Source organism: Crassostrea angulata, chromosome 3 (genome assembly GCF_025612915.1).
Source record: "Crassostrea angulata isolate pt1a10 chromosome 3, ASM2561291v2, whole genome shotgun sequence".
NCBI lineage: Eukaryota > Metazoa > Mollusca > Bivalvia > Ostreida > Ostreidae > Magallana > Magallana angulata.
Genome location: NC_069113.1, coordinates 47,543,436 through 47,561,763, shown reverse-complemented (window position 1 = coordinate 47,561,763; position 18,328 = coordinate 47,543,436). Strand labels below are relative to the sequence as shown.

The following is an 18,328-nucleotide window of genomic DNA, read 5'->3' as shown; positions in this document are numbered from 1 at the left end:
TAATGTACGATAACTTTACACAGTGGTGGTCACGAAACAAATCGTAATTATACCATAAAAAATTCATAAGTTACATTTTCTGAAGTTATTGTGATGATAACACTAGCATGAAAGTTTTGTTATTCTTGATGGACCTACATTTAGCGCAACAAAATCAGAATCACAGGATTTCAACATCAATTAACTTTAAATAAGGCCTGACAGGGTTTTTGTATACCTGATACACAATAAAAATGCATAATTACAGCATTTTTTCTATAACTTAAGTCCCTGAAACATTCTACTCTTCCACTTGAAAGCTGAGCGGTAATGAAACGATGAACTGTGAGTAAAATGCAGAGCACAAACGTGAGCTCAAAGTAAACGCTGATGCACGGTGAACGATATGTGAATGAAGGATGAACAATTTTTCTAAGTGCCTGTGTAGTTATCCATGCATCGTATTTTGTTGGTAATCAGAAAAAAATAACAAATAAACTACATATGTGTATTGTTATTAGCCTAAATATAAGATTATCCTTGTTGCAGTATAGTTAAAAATTTGACACATAAACCGTCACCCTATATAAGGAACATTTCTCAGGTTTTTTAACGAGGTTTTCCAAAGGAAAAATCCAGTTATTGAAATGGTGAAAATGGCAGGCGGGTGGGCAAACGGCTGCCAAAAGGACACACAATATTTTGTCATAAAAAATGCTCTTTAAATTCTTAATAGATAGCTAGTCAGTGCCTTAATGCTATAAGAAAACTACATTGTAAAGATATAAAATATTATATAAGGGTGTCATTCTTTAAAAAATCATTGCAGGACCTTGATATAAGCTATTGAACAATATGGTTATTTATAGCAATTAAGTAATAAGAGATGTTTTAATGACTTTGTCTGATGTACCATACACATTATCAGATAGAACTGATGTTTGAATTAAACATTGCTATAAATGTGTGTGATATCTACAGTAATATCAGAAAATTTTGTTGGTCTAAAAATGTGAAACTTGAAAACAATAATATTTGATTGGTTACGTGGGGATTTGATTAAGTTGTTGCAGAAATACCTTACTGAACATATAGTGATAATTAACCATTTTGTATATACATGTATATAAATAAATTTTGTTGATTGATTTTATCAACATATTAAATGAAATTTAATTACCAGTACATGTACTACAATTTTTTCTGCTTTAACAGTATTTACCACCTATGTCTTAATGTTCATAGATATGTTTTCAAAATGATGTATTTAAATATTCTAGGTAACTACAGGTTCTTATGAATTTACCAGTAAATCATCCAAGGCCACAGCCTGTCCTCGTGATCCCAAAGACAACACTACAGCAGTCTATGTCAGTAAGTCTCTATCCATACAGACAACACTACAACAGTCTATGTCAGTAAGTCTCTGTCCATGCAGACAACACTACAACAGTCTATGTCAGTAAGTCTCTGACCATACAGACAACACTACAACAGTTTATGTCAGTTAGTCTCTGTCCATACAGACAACACTACAACAGTTTATGTCAGTAAGTCTCTGTCCATACAGACAACACTACAACAGTTTATGTCAGTAAGTCTCTGACCATACAGACAACACTACAACAGTTTATGTCAGTAAGTCTCTGTCCATACAGACAACACTACAACAGTTTATGTCAATAAGTCTCCGTCCATACAGACAACACTACAACAGTTTATGTCAGTAAGTCTCCGTCCATACAGACAACACTACAACAGTTTATGTCAGTAACTCTCTGTCCATACAGACAACACTACAGCAGTCTATGTCAGTAAGTCTCTGTCCATACAGACAACACTACAGCAGTCTATGTCAGTAAGTCTCTGTCCATACAGACAACAGTACAACAGTCTATGTCAGTAATTCTCTGTCCATACAGACAACACTACAACAGTCTATGTCAGTAAGTCTCTGTCCATACAGACAACACTACAGCAGTTTATGTCATTAAGTCTCTGTCCATACAGACAACACTACAACAGTCTATGTCAGTAAGTTTCTGTCCATACAGACAACACTACAACAGTCTATGTCAGTAAGTCTCTGTCCATACAGACAACACTACAACAGTCTATGTCAGTAAGTCTCTGTCCATACAGACAACACTACAACATTCTATGTCAGTAAGTCTCTGTCCATACAGAAAACTATACAACAGTCTATGTCAGTAAGTCTCTGTCCATACAGACAACACTACAACAGTCTATGTCAGTAAGTCTCTGTCCATACAGACAACACTACAACATTCTATGTCAGTAAGTCTCTGTCCATACAGAAAACTATACAACAGTCTATGTCAGTAAGTCTCTGTCCATACAGACAACACTACAACAGTCTATGTCAATAAGTCTCTGTCCATACAGACAACACTACAGCAGTTTATGTCAGTAAGTCTCTGTCCATACAGACAACACTACAACATTCTATGTCAGTAAGTCTCTGTCCATACCGACAACACTACAACAGTCTATGTCAGTAAGTCTCTGTCCATACAGACAACACTACAACAGTATATGTCAGTAAGTCTCTGTCCATACAGACAACAGTACAGCAGTCTATGTCATTAAGTCTCTGTCCATACAGACAACACTACAACAGTATATGTAAATAAGTCTCTGTCCATACAGACAACACTACAACAGTCTATGTCAGTAAGTCTCTGTCCATACAGACAACACTACAACAGTATATGTCAGTAAGTCTCTGTCCATACAGACAACACTACAGCAGTTTATGTCATTAAGTCTCTGTCCATACAGACAACACTACAACAGTCTATGTCAGTAAGTCTCTGTCCATACAGACAACACTACAACAGTCTATGTCACTAAGTCTCTGTCCATACAGACAACACTACAACAGTCTATGTCAGTAAGTCTCTGTCCATACAGACAACACTACAACAGTCTATGTCAGTAAGTCTCTGTCCATACAGACAACACTACAACAGTCTATGTCAGTAAGTCTCTGTCCATACAGACAACACTACAACAGTCTATGTCAGTAAGTCTCTGTCCATACAGACAACACTACAACAGTCTATGTCAATAAGTCTCTGTCCATACAGACAACACTACAACAGTATATGTCAGTAAGTCTCTGTCCATACAGACAACACTACAACAGTATATGTCAATAAGTCTCTGTCCATGCAGAAATCTATACAGCAGTTTATGTTCATTCAGACTTAATTAGTATAGAAGACACAAGCCCATGTGAAACGAAGCAGGCGAAATCTTGTCAAAGCATTTAACATATTCATTAAAACAACAGAGACTGTTTCACTTTTATTTTTCATGGCATCTATATGCATTCATTAACAAACATATTTCTGGTAATGAATCAGTAAATTGGATTAATTCAAGAGATTCTAGCATTATTTCTGCTTATCAATAAATCTTTAAAGTCAGTGTCAAATAAAAATACAATTGATGTTTTAAAAAAGTCTCTGTACTACAAACTGGGTTAAAAAAAGCACCCTTGAAACATCCTTCATATTGATCTGTGATGATTCCAAGAATGTGTCTGCAGGCAGTAGGTGACCTAGATCTTTAACAAGTAAACAACGCTGCCAGCAGGTAACCATCATCTAGTGTAAACAATCCAGCCAGAGTAACAGATTGGCACACATTCATTCTCTACTGTGTTGGCAATCACATTAAATCATAATAAAATGTACCATATACAGGGTTTGGCATGATACATGAGACTGGTTATTTTATCCTGAAGTGTTACAAGTGATGTCAGAGAAATTGTTTATGTGACTCTGATTACTTTTTAGAATCGGTCAGAACATTTTGTGATGCAACTATTGAGTCATTCAAATTCCTTGCAGGAACTGGTAATCCGGGTGACCTGCCTGCTCTCTATGCAGCAACAATCAATGACAATGGAAAGGCCACCATCTCTAGACCCGAACTGATCACGTCTGATTCGACTAAATTAAGCGATAAGCTTGAGAATGCTGATCCTCTTCACTGGCTCAATGGTAAACTGAAAGATACCAGAGTTAATGCTCTTGCAGTAAAATAAAACCCTATGTTTGAAAGGAATAATTTATTTATTAATTACAAATGTTAATGTGGAATGCTACACCCAAATTTTATTGTATGAGTTTTTAAAGTATCATTTTTAAAACATGATTTTGTTGTTCAAAGAAGGATGTATGCTCTTAATTCAATTAAATTATATTAAATACATGTAATTCAGAGCATATATCCTTCTTTGAATAATGAAACCATGTTTCAGAAATGATACTTTAGTAATCCATAAAATGAATTTTGGGTGTAGCATTCCACCTTAATTTGAAAAGTAAATGAACTAACCTCTCAGCTGAAGATTTTAGAAATTGAAATCAAAATTTAATGAAATTTTGAAAATTGATGCTTTTGAAAATTATTTTTTTAAATGAATTTTCAAATTGTAGAGCCCCAGTTTGTGGCATCCTTTGAAGTTGATGATGTTGTTTATTTCTTCTTCCGAGAAATTGCAGTAGAATTCACTGGTTTTATGAAAAAAATTGTATCTAGAGTGGCACAGGTCTGTAAGGTAAGGGGCAGAAAGAGGTGAGGAGAGAGAGAGAGAGAGAGAGAGAGAGAGGACAAGGAAAAAAGCTCAAGTTTGAATAAATGTTTCTTTTGCAGAAAGACCTGGGAGGAAGTAGTTTACTTGTCAACAAATGGACAACATATCAGAAAGCCAGACTTAACTGTTCCTTACCGGGAACATTTCCATTTTACTTTGATGAAATTCGTAAGTCGAAACATTGAAAATATTTTAATTGGAAAGAGTCTTTACTGGTACTCATCTTTCAAAATTTCAACTTTTAAGGAGCTCAATGTTTTTGACTGGCCTGTCAGTCAGTCCATTTTTTGGAAGCTCAACTCCTTTTAAACCGCTGCTCAGAATTTCATAAAACTTTGTCGGTATTTAGGACACAATGTGTAGATGTGCAAATATATCAATGAACAGTTAGTAAGTGCAACTCCTCTTAAACTGCTGGACAGAATTTTGTAAAACTTTGTAGGAATTAAGGACACAATGTGTAGATGTACATATTAGCAGAATATTCTGATTCGCTTATTTTTTTGGAATTTAATTAGGGACTTTTGAACTTAAATTTTCTTAGTCATTAAGGATAATGGTATAGATGTGCATATTTGTAGGAAGTTTTAAGCTGATTATTTTTTGCAAGTTATGCTCTGTATCGAATCATTTTGTGTATTTAATGCATACCTTGTCATTCATAATATGTATAATATATACCCCCCCGGTACATATTAATTAAGGGTCATAATATGTATCACTCAGATACCTGGTATTGGGGGAGCATAGGGTAAATGAGCTTGCTCTCTTTTTCTTTTATTTTGAAAACTGATTCTATACAGAATAATTTTTTCAGATGAAGAAAGCATCCTTTCATGAATGATAGATATTTTCTGTTTTTCAGAGGATGTTCAGTTGGTGAATGACACTTTTTATGCATTGTTCATCTCGTCTGCGTAAGTCAAGATTTATAGTTGTTTTAAACAAAAATGCTTGATACATTGTATACTATAGCTATTACATGTAAACTCCTTGAAGCTGTCCACCTCACCTGATATGGTCAATTTTAAAACTCCAATGACCTATTCATATTTGTATGTGAAAAATATGGGGAAAAAAAGGGATAACGTTTCTTTTTATCAACTATATACCATTGCAGGTTAACTGTTGATTTTTGAAATAACAATAATGGGTATTTTGAAACACCCAAATCAGATTTATCACACAAACAAATTTAAAGCAAGGAAGTTGTTGATCTGTCTTGTTGTTGCTTCATGCAGGTAAGAGTAGTCAGGCCTGGCTATCTGGCTATTCTTATCAATCTTTTGTTGTTGTTGTTTCATGCAGGTACGAGTAGTCAGGCCCGGCTATTTGGCTATTCGTATCAATCTTTTGTTGTTACTGTTTCATGGAGGAATGGATCATCAGGCCTAGCCATTTGTATTATGTTATGTTGTTCCAGGAATGGGTTGTCAGGCTTAGCCATTTGTATTATGTTATGTTGTTCCAGGAATGGGTCGTCAGGCTCAGCTATCTGTGCCTTCACTGTGCAGTCTGTCAAGGACCGGTTTGCTGACCGAGTGTACAAGTACAGAGAGACCTTGACCTCTGTCTATTCCCCCCTTCCCGCAGAAAAGATCCCTGCCGACAGCTCTCCCGGCAAGGTTAGTGGTTGTCTATCAACAACATAGGGTCATCTTAAATATAGCTATTCAGAAGTAATGTAAAATCAGTCAAAGATCAATTGTTATGTGCTTTATCATAAAAAAGCTGTAGAACGAGAAACTGGTAAACTATGAAACATTTTCAAAGGCATTCAAGTAAAACTTGCAATATTCTCAACTACTTCTTGGTTGCAAATGTTTGTTGAGACACATCAGTGCATGTACCTGGTAAACATACAATTAAGTTATGTATAAAGCCTCATCCTGAGTTGATGTACTTAGTGGCTGGGGGACACCCCGGAAAATTTTGGAAATAAACATGCCAAATCCTGCATTCTGGCTGTATTCTTGAGAAAAATTGTAACTTTATCAATAAAAAGTAAGATGATTTTTTTTACCATAATGGAAGAAACAAATTTTATATAGGCAAGTAGGCCTATACGTCGGTGCACTGCATGCATTCTCTGTTAATTCACTAATGTTTCAAACACTTCGATAATCAAGATTTTTGATAAGTCGGTCCAAAACAATGTCGAACAACAACATAGTAGAGAGACCGAGTTATCTCGCAACGACGATTCAAAATCTCGGTAGGGAATATTCTGAATTTGTATGTTACATTTTAAAAATATTAACACATTGCTTCCAGTGGTAGTATGGTATTGAAAATTTCAGTAGCCCCACAGGACAACCTGTATTACAATGTACTGTTGGTAGCTTGACATCAAGTTTCAGTTGTCCACAGCTAGCTGGCTACTGTTAGTGTCAAACCCTGCTTGTATAGCGTACGTACAGTAGAGAAGAGATTTACGGTCTAATTTTAATTAGATTTAAAGTTCCGCCTTCATTCTGTAAAATTTGATTTGCTTTTGTTTATAAGTTGAAATATTTAATTTTATAAGGTTCAATTTTCATGAATTTCTTTAACAGCAAATTTAAATCCTCAAGAAATTATGTTAAGTACTCTCTGTATTCATTATTCAAAACAGCCAATCCATGTACTGTACAAGGGAAAAAAATCGCCCTCGTTCATTTTTTGCCTTTGTTGTCAGCAGGCCAATTTAACACATGGCGAATTCCAATGTCTCAAATTACTTCTTTTTAAACACAAAAGTTTCTGGGCGAATTCAAGACGGAAAGAAACTGCAAGTATAAAAGGGGGAAAATTACATGCGGCGAAAATAACCCTGTATAAAGTATCAGTACAATGATTAATGCATGAATATTAGCCCCCACTGATTTAAATGGTTCCAGACAGGGTTGGGGTCAATAACTTTGAAATGTAATTTAATACTTTCAAATTGATAATATTGTCATTTACTTGCTATTACAATTACATTGATTTTTCCAAATGTAATTAATTACTCTCAATTGATAATTGATTAGTTGACAAATGTAATTAAATGCATTTCAATTTTAAAAAACTTTTGTTTTATTTTTAAAAATTATGAGAACAAATACATGTATAAACAGCATTGAAATTCACAAGGCTTTATGTACAGTAATGTTATTAAATGTTGGAGTTCATTTTAATTATTTATAAATTTTGCTTTTAAATTTCTAATTCAAACATATGTTTCTATGACTATCCTGTAATGAATGGATTTATTAATTGATTTATTTATTTCTTACAGTGTATTGAGAATTCAAAGACCCTGAAGGACGTTGAGGAGAACTTTATGATGGAGTATCCACTGAAGGATGCCCCTGTACAACAGAAGGGGGGTGCTCCCCTCGTCTTCTTGGACGACATTCAGATGCATGTGCTGCAGATAGACAAAGAGCGAAGTCAACAGGGAGGGTCCCTCATATTGTATGCTGGCTCCAGTAAGATTTTAAAATGTCACAATGCTACGCTAGAAAACTGTACACTTTTAATTAAGTTTATACTAGGTGAATTTTTGAAGTGTAGTAAAAAGAGGTTGCAGAGACTGTGCATTGCTAATGATATCTTTGTATGACTTTGAATACTGGTACATGTACTTATTTACATAATGACTTACTGTAAACGTATTGTATTTGGCGTGTACGATATTTGGCGGAAATTAGTTTTTGAACAAGTTGGCATGGATTTGAATTTGCTTATTCCTGAATGTGACTATTCTTATACATAGATGTATGGCATTTAGGGATGTACTTGATTTAGCGGAGGGCCGCATTCCGCCAAAAGCGCTAAATAGAATACACCGCCAAATGTAGTACGTTTACAGTAGATATACTGTACTTAGTATATATGTGTCTTGATAAAGAGAAATGCTAATGTGTCTGGTACTAGTAAGTTGTAAAAGTTGTATTTCTTTGAAATGAAACCACAATGATTTATCTGTATGACATATTTTGTATGGAACACCTGTGCTTTCAGACACTGGTGATGTGTACAAGATTCACTCATGGGACAGCGGCAAGAAACAGGCTATAGCTACTGTGTTCTCTCCCCTGACCAGCTATGAGGGCATCCGGGATATGAAGTTCCTGGTAAGAGACAATCCATCATGAATTGTTACGGCCATGAAAATTCTTGTATTATAATACTTGTTTTACAAATTTGTGATCTGTTTCTTGTAAGAGAAAAAAGATAATAAATTGGCTCTGCTCTACCAATTAATGTAAAAAATATTTGCAATATTAGTGATTCAGTATTGCAAATATTTTGTGAAGTTTTTGATAAGAGGTGATAGATTAAATTATCTATGGCCAATAGATAAAAAATTAATAATAATTAAGAAATTATTTATAAGTTCTGAAATCAGTAGGTATAATATTGCTGTTTTTTGCCTGTCATATACATGTATGTATGTCCATGGATACAGTGTTTCTCATGTGTGCCCTCTGTCCATCCATCTTTTCATCCATTGCTCATTGTTTTAAAACCAGGATTTATCTCAGTTAAAAAAAACCTGTTGAATTATTTGTTGATTAAAAAATAAATTTTATTATTTTGTTTTGATTGATGTATCCAAGGAAAAATTGACCCTGAAAACTCCAGCAATGTGCATAGCAAATTAATGAGAGCAACTGAGTCATATTTTTTTTACCTTGACCTTCCTTCTGACCTCATCATCACTATTCTGACCTTATCGTCACTATTTTGACCTTACCTTCACTATTCTGACCTTACCTTCACTATTCTGACCTTACCGTCACTATTTTGACCTTACCGTCACTATTTTGACCTTACCTTTACTATTCTGACCTTACCTTCACTATTCTGACCTTACTGTCACTATTTTGACCTTACCTTTACTATTCTGACCTTGCCTTCACTATTCTGACCTTACCTTTACTATTCTGACCTTGCCTTTATTTTATTTTGGTTGTTTTCAGAATGATACTCTGTACATCAGCACAGACTCGTCTGTCAAACAGTTTGGTGTGGTTGTGTGCGACAAGTACAACAAGGTTGACGCCTGTCTCTATGACCCATACTGCACCTGGAAAGGCAGCATCTTCGCCGGAGTTTGTCAAGTCAGGAAACCAGGGTAAGAATCAATATATTCCAATGTCAGTATATGGTGGTATGAGCATTTGCAAATCAAATTGAAGCATATGTCTTGTGTTAAGTATTGTGGCAATTTTTCATGTGAATGCCGTATGATTTTTAAGTACTTGTCTTGAAAACTGAGAATAACTTTTTTTTTTTGTAATTTTGTTATTGTGTAGATATTTTTCCTTTTGTTGTGTATATATTTTTATTCCATTGTTTAAAAAAATCTACATTAATTTACTTACTTAATTGTATTAAATCCTTGCATGATTTTATATTAATTGAGGATCTGTTGTGTTTTTATAGCATGCCTCAGGTTTTTGATAGTAAAGGATTAAATATCATTGGACAAAACACCAAAAGTGGTTTCATCAATAAATTTCCGTAAGGAATGAAACGTTGCGTGTAGAATTCTGAATCTGTGAAGTTTTGCAAAAAACATTCATCATACTCATTTTGCTCAATTGTCATTCCTCTTTTTACAAGACATTTAGATGGGGTGGGGGGGGGGGGGGGGGTAGGAGGGGTTAAGGATGGTTTCATGGTCATAAAATTAATATGTTTTAATTTTGTGTTTTATTTTATTTTTATAAATTTGTTAAAATTTATTTTCCAATTGGATTACTGATATCATAATTACATTCATTATAATTATATAAGAATTATAGTGATATTGGTTCAGAAAGTCCTGAGCTTAAAAGTTTGTTAGAGAAAGACAACAGCGGCTATGCTGCCTTGTTAGTTTCTTAAATATTTTGCAGTTATCAAACAGCCAAGTCAAAAATATAATTATTAAAAAATGGTTTATCACTTAAAAGAACTCTGGATTATATAAAATGATAAGACTAGATGTTGAAACAAGGCAAGATCACATCATTTTAATTCATTGTATTCTCAGCTTTACACTAACAGCATCCTATCATTGCATGCTTAATTTACTTGAAAAAAGTTTGATTGGGGCTTGGATAATCACATGTATTTCTATTTGTCATGTGTAAATTTTGCATTACCTTTTATGAGCACGATCTATGTAGAGTTTGATTTCTTACCACAATTCTTATGTTTGACAATTCTACATGTACAGGTACATAGATTGAAAGATTAGCCAGTAATTAACATGTATTCCTAAATCATATCTTTATTGGAAGACCTTTTAATTTGATCATGTAGTTAAAGGAAATTATTGGCCTGGAATTGATATAATGGTAGTTGCTGTCCAAAAAACTAGTACCCTATATTGGAGCAGGTAGACTAAAGTCAGCAATAAAGAGTATTACTGTAGATTTCTTATTTTACGTGAGTACTTAATTCCACGATTCAACCATTTCCCATCAAGTCACAAGAACACAAAATCGCAAATTCCGAAATTTTATCATAGTTTCGTGTAATTTACATATGTCCGAAAAATAAAAGCGAGATTTTAAAATTCGCGAGATGTGCTTCTTGCGATTTTACACGGAGATTAATTCCTCACGTTTCATTAGGAATCTACAGCAATTGAATTGAACTTTTAATCATTTAGGTAAAACCAGATAAGTTTAAAATGAATAATTCTTGTGATTAGTTTTAAGGAATAATATGGTATTCACCATTCTCAAATATTAACAAAACTGTATCATGGTAAAGGTTTTAATTTTGAAAAGAGTAAGTATGCTCATTGCTTGCTTTGTATTGGGGAAATACACTAAGAAATCTTTTGGTAATTTTAGTATGAATTTATACACTCATGAGAGCATTCCAAAGCTAATGGAAGATTACTTCAAGAAAGCAGGAGAAGACATAACCGATAGAAGTGGTAAGCAAAAGATGTTCCTTTGATGCTAAGAAGTGAAAATCTAAAATGTTTACATGCTGTATCAGCTATTACACCACATTTTGGTCCTGGGATTAAAACCTGGAAAATTTTCAACATTTTGGCAATACGTGTATCAGGAAAATCATTTCACATGTGTAATAAATGGTTTCTGGTGTTTAGGTTAAATTTAATAATTCTGTTATGCAATACACAGACACAGCAATAGGAAGTTTATATATTGTGTTCTTAGCTTTGAGGGTTAAGAATACCTAAGAGAGTAAACACATTCATTTGGGGTAACTTTTTTGATGAGGGACAGTAGCCTTCCAAAGACCCCAGGTTTAGAAAGGCTATATTAAGTAATTCCTCTGAAAACAACAAAGCTGTTATTTGACTTTTGATTCTGATTACAGTTGGCCGTGGATTGTCCACCACTCTGCCCCATTACTATCCTTTTACCTTGGATGGAAAGAAGGTGACATGGCGACATAACAAAACAAATGAGGAAGTGAAGTTGGATACAAACAATATGAAGACATGTAACCAGGATCTGGTTCTGTCTCGAGCTACAGAGAAGGATGAAGGAACATACGTTGCTTATCTTGGAGACAGAAAGCTTAATACAGTGAAAGTTACATTGCTGATTTGTAAGTACAATTAACTACCGGTATATAAATATGCATTAGCATAACAGTAACTTGACCCAAAGGCATCACTACAAATCTGAAAGTCATGTGTTCGTATCCCGCTGGGCATTTTAAAATTTCTACCTTTCCAAAAGGAGTTACCGTAAATATTGTAAAATTTGAAAATTCTAAACCAGTGAAAGTATTTTTATTATCATGTACTTTAATCCACATTAATATCAACGGATGTCCCATACCAACTTATTTTCTCATGGATATTCTGGATATCCCTCACTCATGAATTTACATCTTCCAGAATTATGGTTCACAGTTTTAATTCAGTAGTCATACATGTAAATACTTGATAATAGAGAGGTTTAGCAAACCAACGTGAACGCGTAGATGTATGTGTAGAAAGGAAAATATGTGCATTACGTCATCAGTTTGTGTAATGACGAATTTCTACATGTATGTACATGAATGAACATAATTGTGAATTGCAAAGTACCCATAAGGAGGAACTTGTAGCTCCTGTTTCCCTGTTGTCTATTTATTTTAACAAATATGTTTGTTTTCCTTAAGCATGAATGTTAAATGCGAATACTGATGTCAACAAACATAAATTTTCATTAATATTTAATATGTTACTAGTATTGGAGATTAAATACACATATCTCCAAAACATGCAATGACTGTTATTTTATTCATCTGTGATAAATGAAAATATACATATGTAAACAATGATGTATAATAAAATTAACACATGCAGAATTCTTAATTTTTGACTGTGACTAAAATTCTCAGTTTAGTTGGAGAGGAAAACATTTACATGCACATGTACACGTTACAACTGCTAAACAAGAAAAGTAATGTGAGCTGGTATGCATAGTTTTAACTTGTAACCTACACGTACAAGTACATACCCGTTGGTCTGCTAAACCTCTCATATGTCCCCATGAACTTGTGAAAAAAAGTTAGCAATCCACAACAAAATGACACTCTCAAAATTCAATGGTTCATTGAATATTGATATTTGTGTGAGAGTTGATATTTCTGTGAGATTAAAACTATGTATGCATGTATTGTTATACCATGGAAAAGAAACTTGATAAAATCCTTGAAGTAGATAAATATCTTCCAGGATTAAAAGATAAGAAAATTGTTGAAGTTTTGCTTCTCTTGAAGTTCCATATTCATGTTTTAAATGCAGTCTTTCAGTTTGACTGAACAGATCTATTAATTCATGTGAATCACTAAATGTATTAGGTTGTATTATACTCAGGTACCCTTGCAAACCTTGGACTTTTTGTTTGCCCAATCTAGAACTCTGTTTTTGTAAAAAAGGAATGTATCAAAAATTGAAATATTTAAACTCAAACCATGTTGCTTTATTTAGCAAACGAGGACATGGAGAATGCCTGGAAAGCTAGGTTTACAGAGTGGTGTGAAGTCTTTGATCAGGTGAAAAAATACTCTGCCAGCTGCAATCAAGGATCTTGCTAACAAAGGTAGTAGTACAGACATTTCTTTATTCAGTCATATAACCTGTAATCAACACATGATCTGAAATAATTTATGATGGAATTTTTTATCAAACAAGCTGTGTGTGTTTTTTTATCTCAGAAAGGGGGAAAGAAAAACACATTACTCGGATAAAATGTCATATTCCATCAGGTACAGTTCACGAAAGAATATTTTCATTACATATGTTTTAACGCTGTTTCTTATAATATCTTTTGAGATGATAAAATACTTTAATTTCAGCAGAATTTGTTAATATTCATTTTCAAATCAAGATATGTACATGTAGTACATGTATCAAAATTCATTACTTAAGTGATATTAACGCCATGTTTAGGCAAATGTGTGATCAAGTAAATATCAGTGTGCAAAGTCATTGTAAACAAATCAAAAGTAGGTAACTATATGAATTGCCTTCTGTAGATATTTTGTTGCATGTAAGACCACTTGGCTACAATTTTAAACTACCAGTAATGTACAAAGTTGGAATGAAGTCAAACTATAGCTGCCTTTTTTCATCAATGATAAATTTTTTTTCCTTCTAGGTAAATACATGCGCATTCAACTTTGGATTTTAGGATATTTCGTATGAAACTTTACATCAGTGTGAATGGGCTTGGATCAATCCAAACTGGTTAATTCCAGTCTTTTCTGAGGGAGAACTGTGAAAGAAGATTATTCCAGGTCATATACTATTACTGGAACATGTCCAAGTCATTCAAAAATTTTTTGTTTTTAACTTCTGCCATTTTGAATAAGTGTCACCATGGAAACATGCATCATACCGGGATATGTGCGTGTGTTAGTACATGTGTCTATCTGTTTGTGTGTGTGTAATCAACATTTGTGTTATTGTTGAGCACGGAAATTGTTTTCATGGTACTACAAAAGTTGCTGTAATGCGCAATGCGACTAACTTCCATTTATATGAGAATATTTCATATTGATGTGGATTCAAGAAACACAGGATCTACACAGGATCAGTATTTATACGCAAGAATTGTCTAGTCAGAGATAAATCCCATAATTGATGTGTGTGAGGAGGAATCTATACAAAATGTAGCTGTGTTGTCCACTTCAAGAGGAATCCAATACAACATATACCTGTGTTTTCCACTTAAGAAACTCAACCCGAGCATTGAAAGGGGAGATAAATACACTGTGATAGCAATGTGGACATGCTAGAATCAAAGCTTTAATCAAATTTGCTACATGTAGTGTTTGCTTCCATAGTGAGTTAGCCATATGTTTATATCTTTGCATTTTTTGTTTATTTGTTTGGCCAGTAGCAAATGGGTCATTTTATGTTAGAATTTGGTTTTTCCAGTATGAACGAGTAGATTTGCCTTGTATTAATTGCCGTTTTACCTAAAGAAGTGATAGCTCCTCACAATCAACTCACTAGTTTTTTTAACAAATAAGTATTAAGGTTTAAGTTTGGTATTAATACTTTTAACTCATGAATAAATAAAATGTAATTAAACTTTTATTGTCTCATGTATTAAAAGTATTGTAATTAATCAGCTAACAAAATGATATAACTTACGCTTTTCATTGTTTTCAGTCTACTGGTATCTGCAGAAATCTTTGAAGAATTTTCTTCTTGAAATCTACTTGTCGAGTAAAATAATGTGAATTTGTATTATGTTTTAGTTTGAATTATTTTTTAGCCAATGGACAATACACAATAATGCATTATATAATGCCTTAAAGTTTAGTTAAAGCTAGTGCTTATTCCATCCTCAGAACAGCTAGCACTGTAGAAGGCTTTTAGTGGACTTTCGTGATATACAAATTTCTTTGTAATATGTATGTGTTCAAAGCCAACAACCTCTGTAGAAGTTTAATCATATTTTTCTTAATTTGAACTAGTGTATTTGTACTTATTGATAAATGCAGAATGATAATGAAGTTCTGTATCTTGTGTACAAGTACTTTCAAGGTCAGGTAATTAAAAACAAATAAAAAAGATTTAAGATTCAACAAGTAATGAATCTGATTTTGGTTGCAATATATATCTTGCCATATGATACTGTGTTCATTTGCAAGTTCATTTGATTGACACATGAATGTGTATTTCGGATTTACAAGTTTTTAACACACTCCACATTCTGCAATCTCGAACCATCGTTGTTATTTCTCTGTTAAACTACAAAGCACAAGTTTTACAGATACTTTAACCATGTTAACTGATAACTGGGATTTTTTTTTGCAAACTATGTATGTACAAGACTTAATTAAAATTTCATATTTGAGGCTTCTTGGTATGTGGCTTGCTATTCAGAGGTATACATGTAGTTACATAAAGTAAAAGACTGCAACTTTAGAAATATAAGTAGATTTATGCATCAGCCTTGAATTTCATATCCCTAGTACTGGTGCAGTATCTACTAGACTTAATAACCAGTGCAGGCAAGATGACCAGCGATATGTTTGGTATAATGAAGAAAACTTCTGTTTTTAAGTTTTTGTTAGTAGTCAAAATCAGTCATTAACTAAATTGCATCAGTAAAACTTTGGCAGATTTGATGTTTAGGCATATGTTCAAACTGAAATGATTTGAACAGAATATTTGAACAAGATAAACATTCAGATCTTAAGTTTATATTTTGCATGTAATTTAGGATTTATTCAATACATGTATAAACATATTAACTCAATAACTGGTAGATGGAAAAATGCTTGTACTTATGATGGGAAAATGCATGTGCATTTAAATCTAATTATTGATACAAGTACTGGTATAGTCTGCATTTCAATTTTTAAAAAACTTGAGAATTTGTATTGATTAAATTTATATTGTTTATAAATGCATGAAACAAAGTTTGTAATGTCATATTGATGGTACTTCCAAAATTGATAGATCAACAAATAATCGTTATTAACCTTGATATTAAACGAAGTAAGAGTTAATCTGGTACATGTATTAATTGTTCACAGTTTGTTACTCACTCACAATCTATGATCAGTGTTTGATGCATTTTTTATAATTGGAGCTTGCTGCTGCAAGAAAGAGTTGTGTTTATTTATTTCAGGCATAAATTCAAAGGATCATTTTACATTTGCAACATAAGGTCTACTGCATTTTTTCAGAATCTCTGATGTAGTCTCCTTTGTGTACAAAATCTTTGGTCATCATTACAGCTGTAATATACTTTGTGTTCACAGATGTAAAAGTTAAGAGATTTGAATTTGGTAATTTTACATGTAAAAATGTTTTTCCTTTCATCCAAGAGCTTAACCTTGAGTTTGTTCAGATCATTATTTTACTTAATTTATAAAATCTATTGCATGTCTTGAATAAAGTTTATGACATTGTTTTGTGTTTAAGGTTTTATTGGTATTTGTCTTGCATATATATTTGGGGGCTTAAATTACACATTTTAATACAGTATACAGGGAAATATTTGCCCCTGTTTCATTTTCACCACTTTCACCCTTGTTGTCCGTGGGCATGCAAATTTAAGACTGGGCGAATTCCAATGTCTCAAATCATCCTTCTTTAAACACAACAAAGTCTGGGCAAATTCAAGACAGGACAAAACTGCTTGCAAGTGTAGAAGTGTGAAAATTACACAGGGCGAAAATAACGCTGTATACAGTACTCTTAGAGCACTGGTAACTGAAGCTAAAAACATTTCTTTTTAATGATAGATATTTTCCCTTACTAAAATTATAGTAAGGGAAACTATACATATTTATTTATAAAAAAGATATGTTTATAAGGCCAAGTGCATGTGTCAAAAAGCCACAAATCCTTGGATAAAAACCCTTCAATGTTGTCAAATTAAAGGCACAATATTTCAAGGGGATAACCCGGAAATACAGGCTCATGGACCTTCAGGTGGTATCAGATGACTTACTTCCTATCGATAAAAACAATAAAATCAAGTATATTTTTTTCTTTCCCAACAGCATAGCGCAATGGATTTGAGGGTTAGCTATCAATCTAACTCCTGAGTTGAATCCCACTGATATTTTAAAATAATTTTTACCTTTCCAAAAATTTTTTGGTTAAATATCATGAAATTTGAAAATTCTGAAATGGTGAAAGTATTTTGATTATAATGTACTTTTGTCTACATTAACATTGACCGGTAGCCCATAACACCTTAATTATCAGCTAAATATTAGGATATGAATTGCTCTGCTGTGCATTACATTTATTTTACTTACGATGCTTGGATAGGGAGATTTATGGGTAGATGGTGCAGTATTCAGGATATTGCACAATTTGGGAAATATAGGAAAGGGAGAGGGTGGTAGATAAGTTGTAAGAAGTTGTTCCCATTGTGGCATACAATCATTATTTACACTATGATGTGAATTGGTGCACTGTACTGTAGGAGTCAATAACCAATGAATGAGTACCTGTGTAATATATTTTGAACCCTGCAAAATATTGTGTAATATTTTGAAACCAAGTTCAATATTTCGCAGTATCAAAATATATATAACACTGGTACATCTGGCTTCTGTATCATAAGGGGCAATTTATTTGTTTCAGCACCTCTTATTAGATAGATTCACACTATCATTAGTATAAGATCAGGTACATTCATACTCAAAGCAGCAGGAATTATTACATCATCCCCCCCCCCCCCCCCCCAAGATATGATTAGTCAATTGTTGTCACATGATTGTGTTGAACCTTGCAGGCTCTGGTGTGAT

The 18,328-nt window shown here is 33.3% G+C and overlaps 1 protein-coding gene across 10 annotated transcripts in view; it reads left to right on the top strand.

Moving 5' to 3' along the window:
* The window catches only part of LOC128175542 (semaphorin-2A-like), a 39,891-nt gene extending 22,916 nt beyond the window's left edge, over positions 1–16,975 (top strand). For 8 of the 10 annotated variants that reach the window (XM_052841279.1, XM_052841281.1, XM_052841280.1 and 5 more), the window contains 13 exons: positions 1,260–1,353; positions 3,858–4,010; positions 4,449–4,570; positions 4,666–4,774; positions 5,472–5,523; positions 6,078–6,231; positions 7,866–8,058; positions 8,594–8,706; positions 9,556–9,710; positions 11,425–11,510; positions 11,924–12,157; positions 13,533–13,644; positions 14,203–16,975. In XM_052841279.1, coding sequence (XP_052697239.1) covers positions 1,260–1,353; positions 3,858–4,010; positions 4,449–4,570; positions 4,666–4,774; positions 5,472–5,523; positions 6,078–6,231; positions 7,866–8,058; positions 8,594–8,706; positions 9,556–9,710; positions 11,425–11,510; positions 11,924–12,157; positions 13,533–13,639 — 1,572 coding nt within the window. In that variant the 3' untranslated portion in view covers positions 13,640–13,644; positions 14,203–16,975. Of the gene's footprint in view, positions 1–1,259; positions 1,354–3,857; positions 4,011–4,448; positions 4,571–4,665; positions 4,775–5,471; positions 5,524–6,077; positions 6,232–7,865; positions 8,059–8,593; positions 8,707–9,555; positions 9,711–10,021; positions 10,100–11,424; positions 11,511–11,923; positions 12,158–13,532; positions 13,645–13,759; positions 13,811–14,202 lie in introns of all 10 variants that reach the window. The other 2 variants (XR_008242697.1, XM_052841287.1) reach the window with 2 other exon arrangements.
* The last annotated feature ends 1,353 nt before the right edge of the window (positions 16,976–18,328 follow it).